Genomic DNA, 18,445 nt, shown 5'->3' with positions numbered 1-18,445 from the left:
GAATGAGGACCAGTGCCAATGAAAAGCAAAGTCAGGAAAGTAACTGAAATACTTCCCAATGTTCTGTATTGTATTTTCTAAGGGGCAACTGATCCTAAATTCTCAATTACTGAGGGACAATCTTCACCGGTTGCTATATTTGCTTTCCACAAACTACTCTTAGTATAACCTTTTATGAGCAATGTACCTGAAAAATTGGATGCTAATACCTGAACCGGATTACTGAATTTATTAACCTTAATTTGAGATACTGCAGATTATGTATTTTATGTCTTTCAAACTGAAGTTTATACTTTTGGATAATTTAAGCATTATACCCAGATGTACAGATGCTCTTTTCTTAACCTGTGTATTAGATCACTTTAACATTAGCTTTAATGAAGATTTTAATCCATTTCTGTACAGTTACAAACCTAAGACTATAACGGGGAACTTGCTCATTTTATAATCTACAGGATTCTTATACTCCAAACTTTGCTTTACTGAAACTGCTCAGCAACAGAAGCCGCACCTTTACCTGCTGTTTAGAGGGCCTTTTCTCCCCCTACCCCTCCACCACCACAATGGAAAGGAGACACCCACAGCCCCTAGCAGAAGGCCATGGGCATTAACAGTCTCACCAATGGGACAGAGTTTAGCCTCTGAGGCAGAAACGCTCCCGGGGGCTCAAGGCTAACAGAGGTGCGGGGGCTGAGGTGGGGCAGTGGGGACCTGTTGCTGCTGCAGGGCTTGGGCCCCCTTCATCCCCTCCTGCCCCCCGCTGGCTGAGTCTGACGCAGCCCGGGCTGAGGGGCTGGATGGGGGCCAGGCCCTTGTGTGATGGGGAAGTCCCATGGAAGCCTCTGTGGCTCTGGTCCATGCCCAGTCTGGCACCGATGCGGGGGGATGGGACTGAGGGGACTTTGTGCCTGGGCAGGGGCCGTCCCCCTCCCTGACCCACTGCACATTCCTGAATCAAGCACAAGTCGTCTCACTGATGGATGCTCCCACATTGCTTAGCAACAAGATTCTTGAATAAGCAGGTTAATTGTATATTGTCACTGATCCACCAAGGAACTTGAAACTATTATTGAAGCTAATTTTGAGTAGACCTATTCAGTGAGGGAAGGTCTGACATTTCCATCAGCGAAGGGTGGCCCCAGCAAATTTTTTCCAGAGAAAATAAAATATTTATGACCGCAAAACTCTCCAACTGCTTTGCCATTAGTATCACAGCGGAGCCTTCGTGAGGGCCAACACTGAGCTATCAGAAAAACATAAGAACATACTCTTATTTTAATAGGAAAGAGATTAATTTTAAATATTTTCACACAGCCGCCTTCGTTGAAAAGGATCCTGACATGCCCTAGATGCTACAATGACCTGCCACAGGCCAGGTGAGCCCCGTTGTGGGGGTTCCTCAGGTTTTCCAGTAGCCTATGAGAACAGACGAGCTTCCCACAGCCAGGGGTTGAAACTAAAGGCGTCTTCACTGCTGTGCTAGGTCACGTTCTCTAAACAGGAATTAGCCTAGTCAGAGGAACCACGCTGCACAATAATGATGGAGGTGCAGAGAGGGTTTGGATTAGCAGCACAGAGTAGCTGAGTCCCCACTGCATGACAAGCTCCAACCTAAGCAACTCTAAAGCTCCCCACAACACTCCAAGTGGGCCAGATTTTGAACCCAAAAACCTAAAATTTAACAAATCCAAGTTCTTCCAATTTACATGAGAAAGTACCAGCTCCTACTGCTCCTTTGGGAGGCACAGTTGCGGTTTGTACTGGGTAATTATGACTAAGTCAAAAAGAAGAGGAAAAAGCAGCTATGAACATTACATCAGTTCCCCATCACCAGCTGGCCACTCAGAGTCAGGAGCTCGCCAAACTTATGTTTAAGGAATCTGCATCTTTAGAGGGAAGACATATTTCTCCCACTTACACGTTGTCACAGCACGAGCCCATGTACTACTAGTTGGGCTATACTGCAGAGTGCTGCTGGGATCCCATTCTTATATTCTAGGGGAAGTGCCCAGCAATCTCCACATTGAGCTTGCAACCACTTCTGTTTACAAAAAGTTCTCTCTCTCTCTTTAAGAGCTCTAACAGTTCCGTAGTTTGAGCAGGGATGTGACAGGCTCAACGTGGTGCCTCTTGCTGTCACCATGAGTTACAAACTGCCAAAATCTGTCATTTCCCTTCAGTTTTACTCATCAAAACTTCAGAGAGGGATTTCTAAACGCCCTGAACCCGCTGTTCTTACTGAGCATTCGCTGCAAGGTGTTGCCACGTGCAACTCAGAACTATACATCTCCATCCCTCACATCAAAATATCCTTTGGACTAGGAGAAAGTGCACCGTGTTGGGAATCAGGAGATGATGAGTTCAACTTTCATTATTTCTACTGACTGGGGTTAACAATCCTGTGCCCTTCAAAACCCAAGTTAGCACTGAGTAACCCATCTTCCCTGAATGAAAGCTACACAAGCTAGAAGAGAACCCAGATCTCTAATATGGCAGACCCAAGTCTCATCCACGTAGCCTAACTGAAAGAATTTGTCAAATCTAAATACCTGGCTATGCAGTGTGTACAATGAGGTTATTCGTGCATATATAATCCATTGTTTTAGTGTGTTGGGCATCCTCCTCTTGTGATTGGTCCAGATAACAATTTACTCCTGCTGTCACCTATTATAATTAGTTCTATAACATGACAGAGGTCTATCCTGCAGTACCTTAGGCCCAAGAGTCAAACCTCAATGACACGTGGAGGTGGATTATGAGACATTAGTTCCACATAGACTTTTCTTTTTTCTTTTCAAAAAGCCCAGAAGTTACATAAAACCCACAGCAGACACGAGTTATTAAAATGGCAAAGCACTCAGCCGTTAGGAAACCACAGAATTAACATTACCCGTGAGATCTTAATTTTCCCTCCTTGTGTGTACATGCAGCGACAGCCACTTTTTAAGGATTATGCTTCCTACAGCAACCAGGTTTATTACAAGTCATATCTTTAGACGATTAATGCCTAACTCAATTTCCTCATGTTCATGGGTTTGCCTAGCAATTAAAATATTGTTTTTTTTCTGGTGGGAGAAAGTAGAACAAGAGGAAGATAAAACCAGACAGTCACCTTTGCATTCAGGGGCAGACCCATTCCAGACTCCATTGATGTTATCTTTAGTTGTACACTGAATGGAGGCCTCTCCAGTAAGTAAGAAATTATGGTCACATTTGTAAGTTACTGATGAGTTACAGACAAAGATTTCCACGTTGCTGCCATTGTGCGTCCCATTGGCAATATTAGGAGGAGGAGAACAAGTAACCGCTGAAGGAAAAGAGAATGGCATCATGAATATTAATGCACATTTCAGTTAGAAGTGAACTGTAAAGATTAAATAAACATTTGTTTACAATTACTCCCCAAAAGGGGAAACAAATTCAACCATTAGAGAGTGTAATTAGTTCTGTGTCTTAACAAAACGTGAGGCATTACCTTCTTTAGATTTACAAGACTTTGTGCTTTCAAACTTTTCTTCACTCCCAATATCTTTTCAGCTAGAAGATTCTGGCTTCATTAAACAAATCCCGGATAACAGCCTTATCAGAACACATCCCTCCCCAATATTATATACAAAGAACTGGGACTAGTTGATTGACATCCTTGAAAGACAATAGTTGCGCTTCTACAATGTTCCAGAAGCAGTGTCCAAAAGGACAAAAAGGTTAAAGCAAATAAATTGGGAAGAAGTTTTAAGACTGGGTTTCACTATGTAATAGCCTCAGATTTAAAGTGTGGAGTCCAGGGTTGGTTGGTTAGTTTTGAGGAGAAGGGAGGAGAATAATTAACATGGAGGAATTACATTAAATAAAAGTAAATTGGACGAAAGACTTCAAAAGCAGCAGAGATTATTTGGTGAGGAATGAGAAACTAATCAAACCCCACCATCCTCATGTTCAGGATTTAATTGTGTTTAGGTCTTTAGTTGGATTGGAATCTATACACCAGACAGCAAGCTCAAGGGGAATGCTCTGTCGGGATAGAGGGGGCTGTGGGGTTTTCTTTGTTTGTTTGAAGTATGGTTTCCGCAGAAGGCACCAGCAACACCATGGATCCTCCTACACTTTCATCACGTCTCCCCACTGCCAAAAATATCTGTATGATCGAATATAAAACACACATGAAAAGGCTGTAACAGTTGCTCTGTAACAGCTCCAATCATGAGTTCCTCTGAAAGGCATAAAAATAGCCTGACCTTGACAAGTTGGAAGTTGACTCCATTCAACTTGATCTCCCTTCGGCAAACATTGGATGGAAGGCCGTCCACATAATCTGAACCTAAAGAAAAGAGAAAAAGTTTCTTACCTAACTCTCTAATTACTCCTGTAATAGTCCAGAACTTTGGAAAAGGGGTTCTTTCTGCCAGTAGGTGAGTCTGTAGGGTCATTCCTGCTCTAAGTACCAACATGATCCCTAGTAGCAAGGAATGCCGAGTTGTTAAAGCCAATGTAGAACAAGCAAATAGGTGGTATAAGATTGCAGAGACCCTGTTAGCAGGTGAAATCCTTCCCCTTCAAGTCTACACTAGCTAGATGCTTGGTAATTTCTGCGCAATATCTTTGTTAAACTTTAGCAAAGGGAAACAATTAAGTCTCTCTTCTCCACATTTTTAAAGCTTCTTATTTCTTACATCTCCAAAAGGTGGAAGAAGTCCGTAGATAAGTTCCAAAATTTGAAAAGCACTAAGGAAATTAGTAATTTTCCAGACTCAATCTTCTCAAAATGTTCGCATATCGAAGAGGTTTGGATTTGCAGAATAGGAGGCTGTGTCAGACGTCCCTAGCTCCAATCTGCAGAACAGTGTTCAGGAGCTATGCTGTTGGCATTCTACACCTTGGATTACTGTCCCAAATAAATGAGGAACAAAGTACTAAAAGGGGTGTCTCTTTCGCTAAGATCAGCCTGCTTAGTGCCATCATTCTTCTTCCTATTTTAATTCTTCTCTTCTACCAAAGAGTTGGCAACAGTCCACACCCAAGTCCCACTTAGCTAGCTAGACCTCTAGCTAATTCTTGCACAGGAAGTACTGCATACCAGCAATGCAGTCACTTAGCCTTCACTACTTCCTTTATCACTACAGGCTAAAGGTTGTGGCCTTATTTATTTGGCAAAGAGGTTTAGAGAAACAGATGAGAGGTGCATCTACTAAAGCTGGTCTCTTCAGGTTCTTTCACCTGTCTGATGAAATGACAGGGACCAACAAAGATAGACATAAACATCATTTGTGGCCAGGTGGCTACTGCTTTTCTTCTAACTTAAAACATTACACCCAAAGGCCACTTGTGCTCACAGCCACAACAGAGAGAGAAGACCTCTGCCGAAGGGCTGTCCCACTGCTGCCACTCTTTCAAAACCTGAATGTCTCAATATCCAAGCATTATCAGCCCATTTAAACCCAAAGCTTTTGTGGCGGACAGAATTCCAAGGTGTGCAACTCCTGTACACTTCTGCATAGGAAAATGTGAAGTATCACAACAATAGCTTGGACATTCTTGTGGATGCAACTCAGGCACACTATTGCCTAGAGGAAAAACCACTGGACTGGGACTCAGGAAACTTGGATTCTATTTTCACATATCTGGAAGTTTCTTCCAACAGCAGCTTGAATAAATTGAAGTGCACCTCACGATACCATAGCTGCACCTGCTTCCTCCCAACTTTATCTTTCAGCTGGAGGATTGAGGGATCATGAGCCACACCTGGCCAAATTCAGCTGGAAGGTTACACTTTTTCAATAGGGCCCTGAAGCCAGGACAGCAGATCTGTAGCACCTGCTCAGGTTAGGTTTTTAAATTAGATCGGAATTTCTATTATTTATTTTCCACTGTTCACCAAACTAAGCTCTGTGAATTAATCAGCACCGGTTGCCCAACACTCACCCGTCATCGCAAATGATGTTTGCTATTGCACCATACAGGTCATTGGTTAGAACAACAGCTCTGCCATGCTCTGGTCCTTTTGGAACACCACACGATTTCGCTAGCACAGAACAAGATCAGTGTTAGCGTGTTATGTTGATGCAACAAACTAACAGACTTAGAAGAGACTATGGCCGGGGTGGCCAAACTGTGGCTTGCGAGTCGCATGTGGCTCTTTTACAGTTAAAGTGCAGCTCACGGAGCCTCACTACCAGACTTGGGGTGGAGGCTCTTGGGACCTCTGCCTTGGAGCAGGGTGGTGGGCTAGGGGCTTCTGCCCAGCAGGGAGGCGGGTCTCAGGGCTTCAGGAGGAGCAGGGCTGAAGCCCCGAGCCCCAGCAGGTGCCTCCTGCTCCAGCTTTTGAACTTCTGAAGGTGTTGTATTTGGCTCTAAGGGTCAGTAAGTTTGGCCTCCCCTGGACTATGACAATGGCAGACCAGCAGTCCAGTTAGTTCACTCTCCTATTTAACAGTGGATATTCTTTTTGTCCATCTTACGTGTTTAATTCTATCACTTTGTCAACTTCAATGGCAGAGACTTCTCCTACCTGGAGTAGGAGGAGTTATTTGTGATGCTTCCTCTGGTGCCAGGCACTTATTACCATAAAGAAATTCACCATGGTGGAAATTCACCATGTCCACAAGCAAACAGAAGAGACATGCTGCAGTCCAGGAGCCACAGAGAAAACTACAACTAGGAATAATAATTATATTGAAAAAGATTTCTGACATTGATGTGGACAAGATTTTTGCACATACAAATATAGGGCCTATTATATACATCGAGTATTTTCCTAATCAGGCATGCGAGACCACTTGAGTCTAAGACTGCACAAGAAATTCACATCAGTGTTACGATATAGCCTATGTTCGTCAAACAGAATAGAATACAGACATTCAAGGAGCTGTGGTTAAGGGTGACCACTCAGTTGGCTCCTTCCTCTCACCCTGTATTAATGAAGGCTTTGCATGGAAGGCAACAGACACACACTCAATATAAGCAGCAAAGAATCCTGTGGCACCTTATAGACTAACAGACGATTTGCAGCATGAGCTTTCGTGGGTGAATACCCACTTCATCGGATGCAAGTAGTGGAAATTTCCAAGGGCAGATATATATGCAAGCAAGAAGCAAGCTAGAGATAATGAGGTTAGTTCAATCAGGGAGGATGAGGCCCTGTTCTAGCAGTTGAGGTGTGAAAACCAAGGGAGGAGAAACTGGTTCTGTAGTTGGCAAGCCATTCACAGTCTTTGTTTAATCCTGAGCTGATGGTGTCAAATTTGCAGATGAACTGAAGCTCAGCAGTTTCTCTTTGAAGTCTGGTCCTGAAGTTTTTTTGCTGCAGGATTGCCACCTTAAGATCTGCTATTGTGTGGCCAGGGAGGTTGAAGTGTTCTCCTACAGGTTTTTGTATATTGCCATTCCTAATATCTGATTTGTGTCCATTTATCCTTTTCCTTAGAGACTGTCCAGTTTGGTCGATGTACATGGCAGAGGGGCATTGCTGGCATATGATGGCGTATATTACATTGGTGGATGTGCAGGTGAATGAACCGGTGATGGTGTGGCTGATCTGGTTAGGTCATGTGATGGTGTCGCTGGTGTAGATATGTGGGCAGAGTTGGCATCGAGGTTTGTTGCATGGGTTGGTTCCTGAGCTAGAGTTACTATTGGTGCGGTATGCAGTTATTGGTGAGAATATCCTTTAGGTTGGCTGGTTGCCTGTGGGCGAGGACTGGCCTGCCACCCAAGGCCTGTGAAAGTGTGGGATCATTGTCCAGGATGGGTTGTAGATCCCTGATGATGCGTTGGAGGGGTTTTAGCTGGGGACTGTATGTGATGGCCAGTGGAGTCCTGTTGGTTTCTTTCTTGGGTTTATCTTGCAGTAGGAGGCTTCTGGGTACATGTCTGGCTCTGTTGATCTATTTCCTTATTTCCTCATGCGGGTACTGTAGTTTTGAGAATGCTTGGTGGAGATTTTGTAGGTGTTGGTCTCTGTCTGCGGGGTTAGAGCAGATGCGGTTGTACCTCAGTGCTTGGCTGTAGACAATGGATCTTGTGGTGTGCCCAGGATGGAAGCTGGAGGCATGAAGGTAGGCATAGCAGTCGGTAGGTTTTCGGTATAGGGTGGTGTTAATGTGACCATCGCTTATTTGCACCGTGGTGTCTAGGAAGTGGACCTCCTGTGTAGATTGGTCCAGGCTGAAGTTGATGGTGGGGTGGAAGCTGTTGAAATCGTGGTGGAATTGTTCCACAATCTCCTTCCCATGGGTCCAGATGATGAAGATGTCATCAATGTAGCGTAGGTAGAGAAGGGGCGTGAGTGGACGGGAGCTGAGGAAGCGTTGTTCCAGGTCGGCCATAAAAATATTGGCATATTGTGGGGCCATGCGGGTGCCCATAGCAGTGCCACTGATCTGGAGATATTGTCATCAAATTTGAAATAGTTGTGTGTGAGGATAAAGGCACAGAGCTCAGCAACCAGTTGTGCTGTGGCATCATCAGGGAGACTGTTCCTGACAGCTTGTATTCCATCAGTGTGTGGGATGTTTGTGTAGAGAGCCTCTACATCCATGGTGGTTAGTATGGTGTTTTCTCTGTAGGAGAACACTTCAACCTCCTTGGCCACACAATAGCAGATCTTAAGGTGGCCATTCTGCAGCAAAAATACTTCAGGACCAGACTTCAAAGAGAAACTGCTGAGCTTCAGTTCATCTGCAAATTTGACACCATCAGCTCATGCTGCAAAACGTCTGTTAGTCTATAAGCTGCCACAGGATTCTTTGCTGCTTTTACAGATCCAGACTAACATGGCTACCCCTCTGATACTTGACAGTCAATATAGGTAGCTTTACCAAAACTTGCGGTATTCTTCACAATGCAGGCCATTCTTCATTGAAGTTTTGTTATATATTTTGGTATTTGAACAACTTTGCCATACATATAGTTATTAAATATTGCCTTTATTTTTAATACGGTGATTCAGTTTGGTTGAACTGTATGCTGAAAGAGTGGTCTCTGAGGCTAGAGTTTTTAAACGTGTGAATTTTAACAATGACAAAAATAATACTATCATTCTCCTTCACATATAGTTTCCAGGGATACTGTGCTCAACATTTTAAAATGGATATTTACCACAGTATGATATTAACTTTACTGCTTTATTTGTGATCTCCTATTGCTGCTGGGAAGCACAACGAACACAATGAAAAGCTTAATTAATGCAAGCGCTGTCTTACATTCAATAGCACTCACTTTGCTTTCTCTCTCCATTTAAAGCTGAATTGAAATTTAAAATCAAAACCTGACAAAAAGGTTTTCAAACTAACACTGACAAGCCGGTACTGAAATGTGAACCAGCTGCTTAACACAAATCACAGAGGGCCACTCGCTCAGCGGAGAGAGAAAAGTGACAAAAAAGACACTCACCAATACAGAACTCAGGGGCTTCTGACCATGTTAAATTCTCAAGACAAGTAATGACACGTTTCAGTTCGGTGCTCTCATATCCTGGGCGACAGACATAACTCGCAGTGGTCCCATAAGGATAGTAATTCTTCTGCCCATCTTCCTTGCTTAAGGTAGCAGATTTTAACCTTGGTGGGGCACCACAGCCACCTAGCCAAAAAAGAAAAAAAAAAGGGGGGGGGGGGGGGAGACACCGGGTCTAAAATATTTAGCTATAAAGATAGGAACAAAAATTGTACTTTTAGCGCACGCTCTCTCTCTCAAGAAACAGAGCTCTCTAACATAAGTGAAGGGTACCAAACAGGTACCCTGCCCCAAAAGTTTATGATTTAGAGGTAGGGTGATCAGATGTCCCATTTTTAAAGGGACAATCCTGGTTTTTGGGAGTTTTTCTTATATAGGCGCCTATTACTGTTTTTTCACAGTTGCTATCTGATAACCCTATTTAGAGGCAGCAGCAGCTATAACAGTACAGCCACAGAGCTGCATATGAGCATTAGAGCAGGACACTTTACAAAATATGCAGGGGAAGGGAGATTTTTTTTTTATTATTTTTAAGGAAGAGAGGCAAGCAACTTGGACAAAGCTAACTGGGTGCTGCTCCAAGCAGCGGGTGATATGAACTAAGGAGTGAAAAAGAAAATGAAGGAGCTAAGAGAGAGAAAGGCATTGGTAGATTAAAGCATGTAGAAAGAGAAAGACAGATTTCCCCCCTGCTCCTCATCTCCAATTCAAACTGAACATTCTGTTTACAACCACGGCACGGTTATCTTCAACTCTAACCTTGTGACCCTCTCCAGTGTGTGTCCATCCTCTCCACTTTATTGAAGTCTCACACAATTCCCAGAGCCTCTACCCCACCCCATTCTCCTTGACTGCTTAGTGCCTTGGACACAGGGATGGCTCTATGTATTTTGCCACCCCAAGGACGGTGGTCAGGCAGCCTTTGGCGGCATGTCTGCAGGAAGTCCGCCAGTCCTGTGGCTTCGACGTACCTGCCGCCGAATTACTGCCAAAGCCGTGGGACCATCGGACCTCCCGCAGGCATGCCGCTGAAGGCTGCCTGACTCTTCTGCCCTCACGGCGACTGGTGCCTGGAGCCATGAGGGACACAATCGGCTCCGTGCGACTCTCTCCCGCAGGCCTTTGGGTGCTGGTGCCTGGAGCCGCCCCTGCTTGGACAGCATCAACCATTTCTACTTCTTTCAATCCCATCACCTACTGGCTAGTGTCACTCCAGCCTCTCATGGTTTTTCTCCTGACTCTTCCATCTCCTACTTTCAAGTCTATTTTGGTGGATCCTCCAACTCCCCCCACTCCCACCCCACCAGTGAGAATCTGCCAGGAGTCTCTCCTTGGCCCACCCTCTTTTCCTTGTGCATCCTGTCTTTGGGATCCTATCTGCTCTCACAGCTTTGGATGCAATCATTATATTGACAACTCACAAAACTCCCGTTTGGATTCCCTGCCACTAGCTTAAACTCCACATGGCAAACACAGAGCTTGTGTTCCCTCGCAAATCTTTCCTTCTCCACGACCTCAGTCGCCACTGATTGAACAAAATCCTCCTCCTTTCAGCTGCTCATGCCTGGCTGGGGATTGGGGCATGGGCTTACCTTGGGCGGCTCCCTGTCAGCGGTGCAGCAGGGATGCTAAGGCAGGCTTCCTGCCTGTCCTAGCACCGCGAACCATTCTGAGCCTCAGAAGCAGGTCCAGCTCCTAGGCGGAGGTGCACAAGCAGCTCCGCATGACTCTCTCCCACAGGCACCATGCCCCCAGATCCCATTGGCCAGGACACTTATGCAATTTTGTAATATAAGTGGTACTGTGCAGGTAAATCATTTCTGAAACAGCTTTATTTCACTTTTGCCAGATGATGCAGCAAAACTGTCTGAACATCCCAAGGATGGAGGCATCCCCACTTATTTCTGGGCAGTCAAAACTCAAATATAAAATTACTTCCCATTCCTGTCACTCTAAACCGCACATTCCTGAATCAAGCACAAGTCGTCTCACTGATGGATGTTCACAGATTGTTTTACAACAAGATTCTTGAATAAGCAGGTTAATTGTATATTGTCACTGATCCAGAAAGGAACTTGAAACTAGTTATAAAAGCTAATTTTGAATAGGCCAATTCAGTGGGGGAAAGTCTGACATTTCCATCAGCGAAGGGTGGCCAGAGGAAATTTGTTCCAGAGAAAATAAAATACTTACCATTACAAAACTCTCCAAAGTTTGACCACTCTGAGTTTGAAAGGCAAACGACAGTGTCTGACTTTCCAGGGATTTTGACCAAGTCATCACGGCACCTGTAGGTCACTTCTGTGCCGATAGGGCAGCCCTCTGTGCAACTGGTATCCTGGGGGCTGGCACGACTGAGCCTTGGCGGGGCCCCACACAGACCTATCCGAAAAACAGAAGAACATACTCTAATTTTAACAAGAGAGATTTATTGTAAATAATTTCACACAGCCGGCTTCGTTGAAAAGGATCCTGACATGCCTTAGATGCTACAGGGACCTGCCACAGGCAGGTGAGCCTCATTGTGGGGGTTCCTCAGGTTTTCCAGTAGCCTATGAGAACAGACAAGCTTCCCACAGCCAGGGGTTTAAACTAAAGGCGTCTTCACTGTGCTAGGTCAAGTTATCTAAACAGGAATTACCCTAGCGAGAGCAGCCACTGCTGCAAAAGAATGGTGGAGGTGCAGAGAGTGACTGGATTAGCAGCCCAGAGCAGCTGAGTCCCCACTGCATGACAAGCTCCAGCCTAAGCAACTCTCTAGCTCCCACCCACACTACAAGTGAGCCAGCTAGGGGGACAGGTCAAGCTGGAGAGATTCGTCCTTAAACAAAAGCTTCTTTTGACCACCATGAATCCTGTGCTCAGTGCTAGAATGGATATTTCTCCCCCTTACAATCACCAGTTTTATTTGGGGGGTTTTCAGGATTGTTTTCAGCATAGACACTGTATAAAACATCATCAGTTTACTCATCTGACTGTTCTGAAAATCATATAAACAGCCAGGCCACTCACAGACAGACATCAGATGCCACAAGATGGCTAGAGTGACTTTTACAGTGATAGTATCTGACAAAACAGGCTAAAAGAAAAGAGGCCCAGTCCCAGATTTCTTCCTTCACTCTCCTACAAATATGTCAAAGCTCTGCCTCCTCACACACAAGTGAAAGTACCACCGAACAACATCACTAAGACAAACAAGAAAAAAATGAAACTAATTTTACTCATTCATCAATGCGAGATGTCCACATGCATTAGGTGTCCCGCCCTTGTAGCCACACCATCAATTAACTCTTTGAACCATAAAGAATCTGGCCCTGCGCACAACCGTGAGAATTATAAAACATTTTCAGAGATGGATAATCTTTGGCCCAGTAAACGTGCCTGGAGTGCCATTCACAGTAGAAGATCCCCTGACACGTTGCCAGCTCACTAGAATCAAATGCGAACAAGCGCTGTTCTCTCCCAATCTCAAAAGTCCTCCTCTGATCCCACCTATCCCTTCAACTATTGCCCCATATCCCTTCCTCCCTTCCCTTCTAACATCATTGAACATGATGTTGTGAAGGCCAAAAGTATAACTGAGTTGAAAAGAGAATTAGTTAAGTTCATGGAGGGCAGGTCCATCAACGGCTATTAACCATGATGGTCGGGGCGCAACCACATGCTATGGGTGTCCTTAAACCTCTAACTGCCAGACTCTGGCACTGGACAACAGGGGATGGATCACTCTATAATCACCCTGTTCTGTTCATTCCCTGTGAAGCATCTGGCATTGACTACTGGGGTAGATGGACCATTGATCAGACCTACTGCGGCCATTCTTACATTTACTGCGTTGTGTTTCTGCCTTCTAACAGCATCCTTGAACCTCTCCAGTTCTATAACTGCTTCTTCTCAAGCAAGTCTCATCTTCCGCCTCCTCCTCGTGTCTGAGCTCACTGAACAAATTCTCTTTCTTAATCCTGTCTGATCTGGGCTTCCATTAGCCTGCACTCCCCTGCTGATCCTGTCCTCTCTTGGGACCATCTCATCAGCTCATAACACTTCAGCTACCAGCTCCGCGCTGATTCCTTACAACACATCCAGGTGCTGGGGGCATCGTCCCTGGAGCCAACAACTTATTCTCCCCACTTCACAGCGGGACGGTGACAGGGTTAATTACACTGTAACCGGGCTGAGAGGCCGCCGCACCAGTAGAGGACCCAGCACAGCCGGGGTAAAGCCAGGGGCCGGGTGAGCAAAGGGCTCCACGCACCGTTATCTGGGCTTCCAGCCAGACCCGGCCCCACCCAGCCACGCTGCAGACGGTGAGTTGGTCCCAGGCCGGGGACGGGCTCTGGGTAGCTCCGGGCTTGTCTCTCCCGGGCAGAAGCGGGGCCAAGACAAGGCACCGCCCGGCGGGTCTGGGGCAGCGGAAACACCCGCCCCGACGGGCCGTGGGGCCGAGCCCGCTGCCCGCCCGCTCACCCCTGTCCCCGGCCCGGGCTGCCCCGCGGCCGCTCGCTCCCCAGGGCCCGACTGGCCGGGCCGAGCCCCTGCGCCGGGAGCCGGTGGGGCGGTGCCGCTCGGGCGGGGCTCGCTGTCCCCCGCTCCGCGCCCCGCGCAGCCAGTGCGGGGCAGCAGCAGGTCCCCGCCCGCCGGCCCCGCGCAGCCCGGGCAGCGCCCGCTGCTGGGGCCGCCGCGACTCACCGCGAGCCCCGGGCAGGGGCAGCAGCAGCAGCAGCAGCAGCGCCAGGAGCCCCCGGGCGCCGGGCCGGCAGCGCGGAGCCGAGACCATGGCGGGGCCGCTGCGGAGCCTCTGGGGCGCGACCGCTCGCTCCGGCTCTGCCCGCACAGTCGGGGCAGGAGCTCGGGGACAGCGAGGGAAAGGGGCGGGGAGCGGTGGCGTGGCCAGGAGAGATGGGGCGGGGCCTGAGAAATGGGGCGGGGCTTGTGTCACCGCTTTGCGCCCAGGCGCTGTCCGGGGAGCCAGTGCTGGGGTGGGGGGAGGGGAGAAGAGGCTGCGCCGGGCCCTGAGTGATTGATTCGCCCCAGGGATCAGCGTCGAGCCTGTGTCCCAGGAGGCCGGGGGACCTGCCCAGGCACACACACGGAGGGGGCTGGCTCTCCCCACTGCACGTGTGTCTTTGTGGGTGCAGCCCTGGGCACATTACAGGGAGGGGCAGCTGCTCATGGAACCACCCACCAGAACTACCCCCCGTTTGCTTTTGTTCATTAGGGTGTAAAATTTGAAACATTTAAAGCCCTCCACGGGTTTCCCTTCCAGTCTGTATCCCTGAACAGCCTCCCAGGGCGCTGCTACCAGGAGCAGGCTTCCTGGACCTGGCAGGAACCATTTATTTAAAAAGATAATAAACCCATTGTTTGTATTAACTAACATTTTTTTTCCTTTTGTGAACAAGCTGTATGTCACTGGTGTTATATTAGGCCAAAAGCGGCTCAGATGGGGGATTCGAGAGGGACTGTGTTATTTAGAAATTATTTTAAAACAACTTCCTCTTTCTTTGAGGAAATTCAACCATCAGACATGGTTGGTATTTAAGCTGAATCTTGATGCATTTCCTATAGTCTCAGTGTTGAGAGGGGTGGGGGAAGGAAGAGGAAACAGTCCCATAATGCAGAGACCTGGTCCATTCCACAGTGCTATATTCAGTTTCTGATCCAAAACTGTATGACACATGTTCTGACATTCTGGCAAGAGCCACTGACTGAAAGGCATGTTTCAAGAGGGACCGAGTAAATACTCAGTAACGACTGCAAGACTTGGCTACAGTTTTTATTAATTTTCCTTTTTTTTTAAATGAGTCTCTGTAAAATCAATATAAATGGTGAGTCTCTACAATTAAAGAAAATGTTGTATAGCACTGAAAACAGTTCTTTGTAGCTAAGAGGCACAGTCTTTGTGGCCTTTATCATCCTGAAATTCTTCCTCACATGCCTGTCACCACCACCATTCTGTCACACCAGTCAGACTGGGTTTGCCAAGCGCAGAGAGGGTGCTCAGGGGAGCGAAGTGCTCCAGGAAAGCTTTATATACAATTACCTTCTCACCGTTACTCTTCTTTATGGCACTTGCCTCGCAGTGCAGTGACTGGCTTCTGAGCCACCCCTGTGTGCGATTTCCAATACATGTTGTGACATGGCAAGGTGAGGGCTCTGTCACCCCTGTCCTGCAACCTAGGATGCCTTACAATGCCTTGTGGAAGTAGCTCCCATCTGGGCCACCCACAAACAGTCTTCGTTCATGCAGGTCACAACCTGCCAGCCACACACAGGTTACACTCTGGCTTTTATCAGCCTTGGTAACTTCTTCAGGGTAAACCCAAGACACTCCCACTCCCAGATTTCCCTCCCCCCCAAAAATGTTCTGGGCCACAGAGAGAGAGAGAGAGAGAGTTCTGTTGTCCCTTTAAGGTGGGGTGGGCAAACCATCACCCAAGAGCCATTTTAAGCCAACCCCTGAGCTCCTGCTGGGGAGCAGGGGCTGGAGCTTGCCCCCCTCTGGCTCTCCAGCTGGGGTGCTGGGTCAGGAGGCCACACTAAGCATGGCCCTCCTCCGGCTCCTATGTGCTCCAATGGCCCACTCCAAGGCTCCAATGGCAGCTGTAGGGGCGGTGCCTGCGGATGGGGCAGCACGCAGATCCATCTGGCTGTGCTTCTATGTAGGAGCCAAAGAAAGGACATGCCACTGCTTCTGGGCTGCTCGGAGCCTGCACCCCTGAGCCTCTCCCTGCACCCCAAGCCCCTGTCCCAGCTCTGATCCCTCTCCTGCTCTCCAAACCCCTTGATCCCAGCCCAGACCACCCTCCTTCACCCCAAACCTCTCATCTCTAGCCTCACCCCAGAGCCCACACACCTAACCAGAACCTGCCCCCCTTCTCACACCTCAACCCCAATTTTGTGAGCATTCATGGCCTGCGGTACAATTTCTATTCCCCGATGTGGCCCCAGGGCCAAAACGTTTGCCCACCCCTCCTTTAAGGGAACAATACACAATAAATTTGTCAAATTGAATTACCAGACAATTTAACTTAGTTTCAATAAAAGAATAAAAACAGATTTATTTAAAGTACAAAGAAATAGATTTTAAGGATGTACGAGTAATGATGCATGAAAGTTAGAAATGGTTACATGAAAAATAAAGATAAAAAGCTTCCTGGTGCTTAACTTAAACTATACTTGATTGGAGCAAAGAATCCTGTGGCACCTTATAGACTAACAGACGTTTTGCAGCATGAGCTTTCGTGGGTGAATACCCACTTCTTCGGACGAAAGCTCATGCTGCAAAACGTCTGTTAGTCTATAAGGTGCCACAGGATTCTTTGCTGCTTTTACAGAACCAGACTAACACGGCTACCCCCCTGATACTATACTTGATTGAAAAGTGAAGTCCTTACCCCATTCTATCAGCATTACAGACTGAACTTTTCCAGTCAGGACACCTCCCTCAAGTCCAACAGCTGTTTCTTCTGGTTTTCTCAGGTAAAAAGAGGGAGATGGACAGGGAGAGAGGAGTGGCTTGGAGTGTTTGCCCCTCACTTTTATATTTCATTTCCCCCTGGGAAATGCATGTCCTAGAGAGCACTTTCTAGTACAAATTCCTTCCATGTGACAGCCAGGCAGCAAAATCTCCTGGTAAAAAGCCCCATGCTGTTTTTTCCTCACCCCATTTGCTGGAATGTAGACCTCTTTTGTCCTCTGCCTTCCCCCATTCACTATCTGAGGACTCTGGGTATGGCTACACTGGCGAGTTGCAGCGCTGGTAGTTTGCAGCGCTGGTCGTCCAGCTGTGCAGGGCCAGCGCTGCAGTGTGGCCACACTGACAGCTACCAGCGCTGCAGTGTGGCCACACTTGCAGCATTTGCAGTGCTGTACTGAGAGGTGCATTGTGGGCAGCTATCCCACAGAGCACCTCGTCCCGTTTTGGCGCCGAGTATTGTGGGAAGGGAAAGGAAGTGTGTGGGTCATTCCGCTTCCTGTTCCAATGCCCCGTGGTGCATCGCTTCACTTCCCAGCAGTCACAGTTTCCCTGTCCACGTTTCTTGCCATTGTGAGTGCAGCACGCTTTCTGTGTGAAATGGAGCCTGAGCTGCTGAGGACTTTGCTGATGACTGTCGCCAGCACATCACGTTTGGCAGTTGAGCTATTCCTTCAGCTCCAAAGTGACAGTGAGGAGTCCGACGATGATCTGGATTTGCCTAATGCGGGTGACATGAAATTGCTTGTGGCGGTAACAGAAATGCTCAGCACCGTGGAACGCCGCTTTTGGGCTCGGGAAACAAGCACTGAGTGGTGGGATCACATCGTCATGGAAGTCTGGGATGACGAGCAGTGGCTGCAGAACTTTCGTATGAGAAAAGCCACTTTCATGGGACTGTGTGCTGAGCTCGCCCCCACCCTGCAGCGCAAGGACACAAGATTGAGAGCTGCCCTGACGGTGGAAAAGCGGGTGGCTATTGCAATCTGGAAGCTGGCAACTCCAGACAGCTACCGGTCGGTCGGGAACCAGTTTGGAGTGGGAAAGTCGACTGTTGGAATCGTGTTGATGCAAGTTTGCAGGGCCATTAATCACATCCTGCTAAGGAGAACCGTGGCTGTGGGGAACGTGCAGGACATTGTGAATGGCTTTGCAGAAATGGGTTTCCCTAACTGTGGAGGAGCAATAGATGGGACGCATATTCCTATTCTGGCACCACCCCACCTAGCCTACGAGTACATTAATCGCAATGGGTATTTCTCTATGGTTCTCCAGGCGCTTGTGGATCACCGTGGGCGTTTCATTGACATTTACACAGGCTGGCCTGGAAAGGTGCATGATGCACACATCTTTCGGAACAGTGGCCTGTTCAGGAAGATGCAGGAAGGGACATTTTTCCCAGACCAAAAGATCACAGTAGGGGACGTTGAAATGCCCATTGTGATCCTTGGGGACCCCGCTTACCCATTAATGCCTTGGCTCATGAAACCCTATACAGGGAAGCTGGACAGGAGCCAG

The 18,445-nt window shown here is 47.5% G+C and overlaps 2 protein-coding genes across 16 annotated transcripts in view; both read right to left on the bottom strand.

Annotated features, from left to right (window-relative positions):
- LOC120393914 (complement receptor type 2-like) overlaps positions 1-18,445 on the bottom strand; it is a 341,488-nt gene that overhangs the window by 160,858 nt on the left and 162,185 nt on the right. The window lies entirely within an intron of this gene.
- The window catches only part of LOC120393911 (complement receptor type 1-like), a 404,201-nt gene that overhangs the window by 284,141 nt on the left and 101,615 nt on the right, over positions 1-18,445 (bottom strand). For all 15 annotated transcript variants that reach the window (XR_005592155.1, XR_005592156.1, XR_005592157.1 and 12 more), the window contains exon 12: positions 3,113-3,307. Coding sequence is in view for 12 of the 15 variants with exons in the window: in XM_039518354.1 (XP_039374288.1) it covers positions 3,113-3,307 (195 nt within the window). In the remaining 3 variants the exon portion in view is untranslated. The remainder of the gene's footprint in view (positions 1-3,112; positions 3,308-18,445) is intronic.

Source organism: Mauremys reevesii, unplaced genomic scaffold (assembly GCF_016161935.1).
Source record: "Mauremys reevesii isolate NIE-2019 unplaced genomic scaffold, ASM1616193v1 Contig36, whole genome shotgun sequence".
In the NCBI taxonomy this organism is placed as follows: Eukaryota; Metazoa; Chordata; order Testudines; family Geoemydidae; genus Mauremys; species Mauremys reevesii.
Note: the sequence above shows the minus strand (reverse complement) of the source record. Positions and strands in the feature narration are given on the sequence as shown.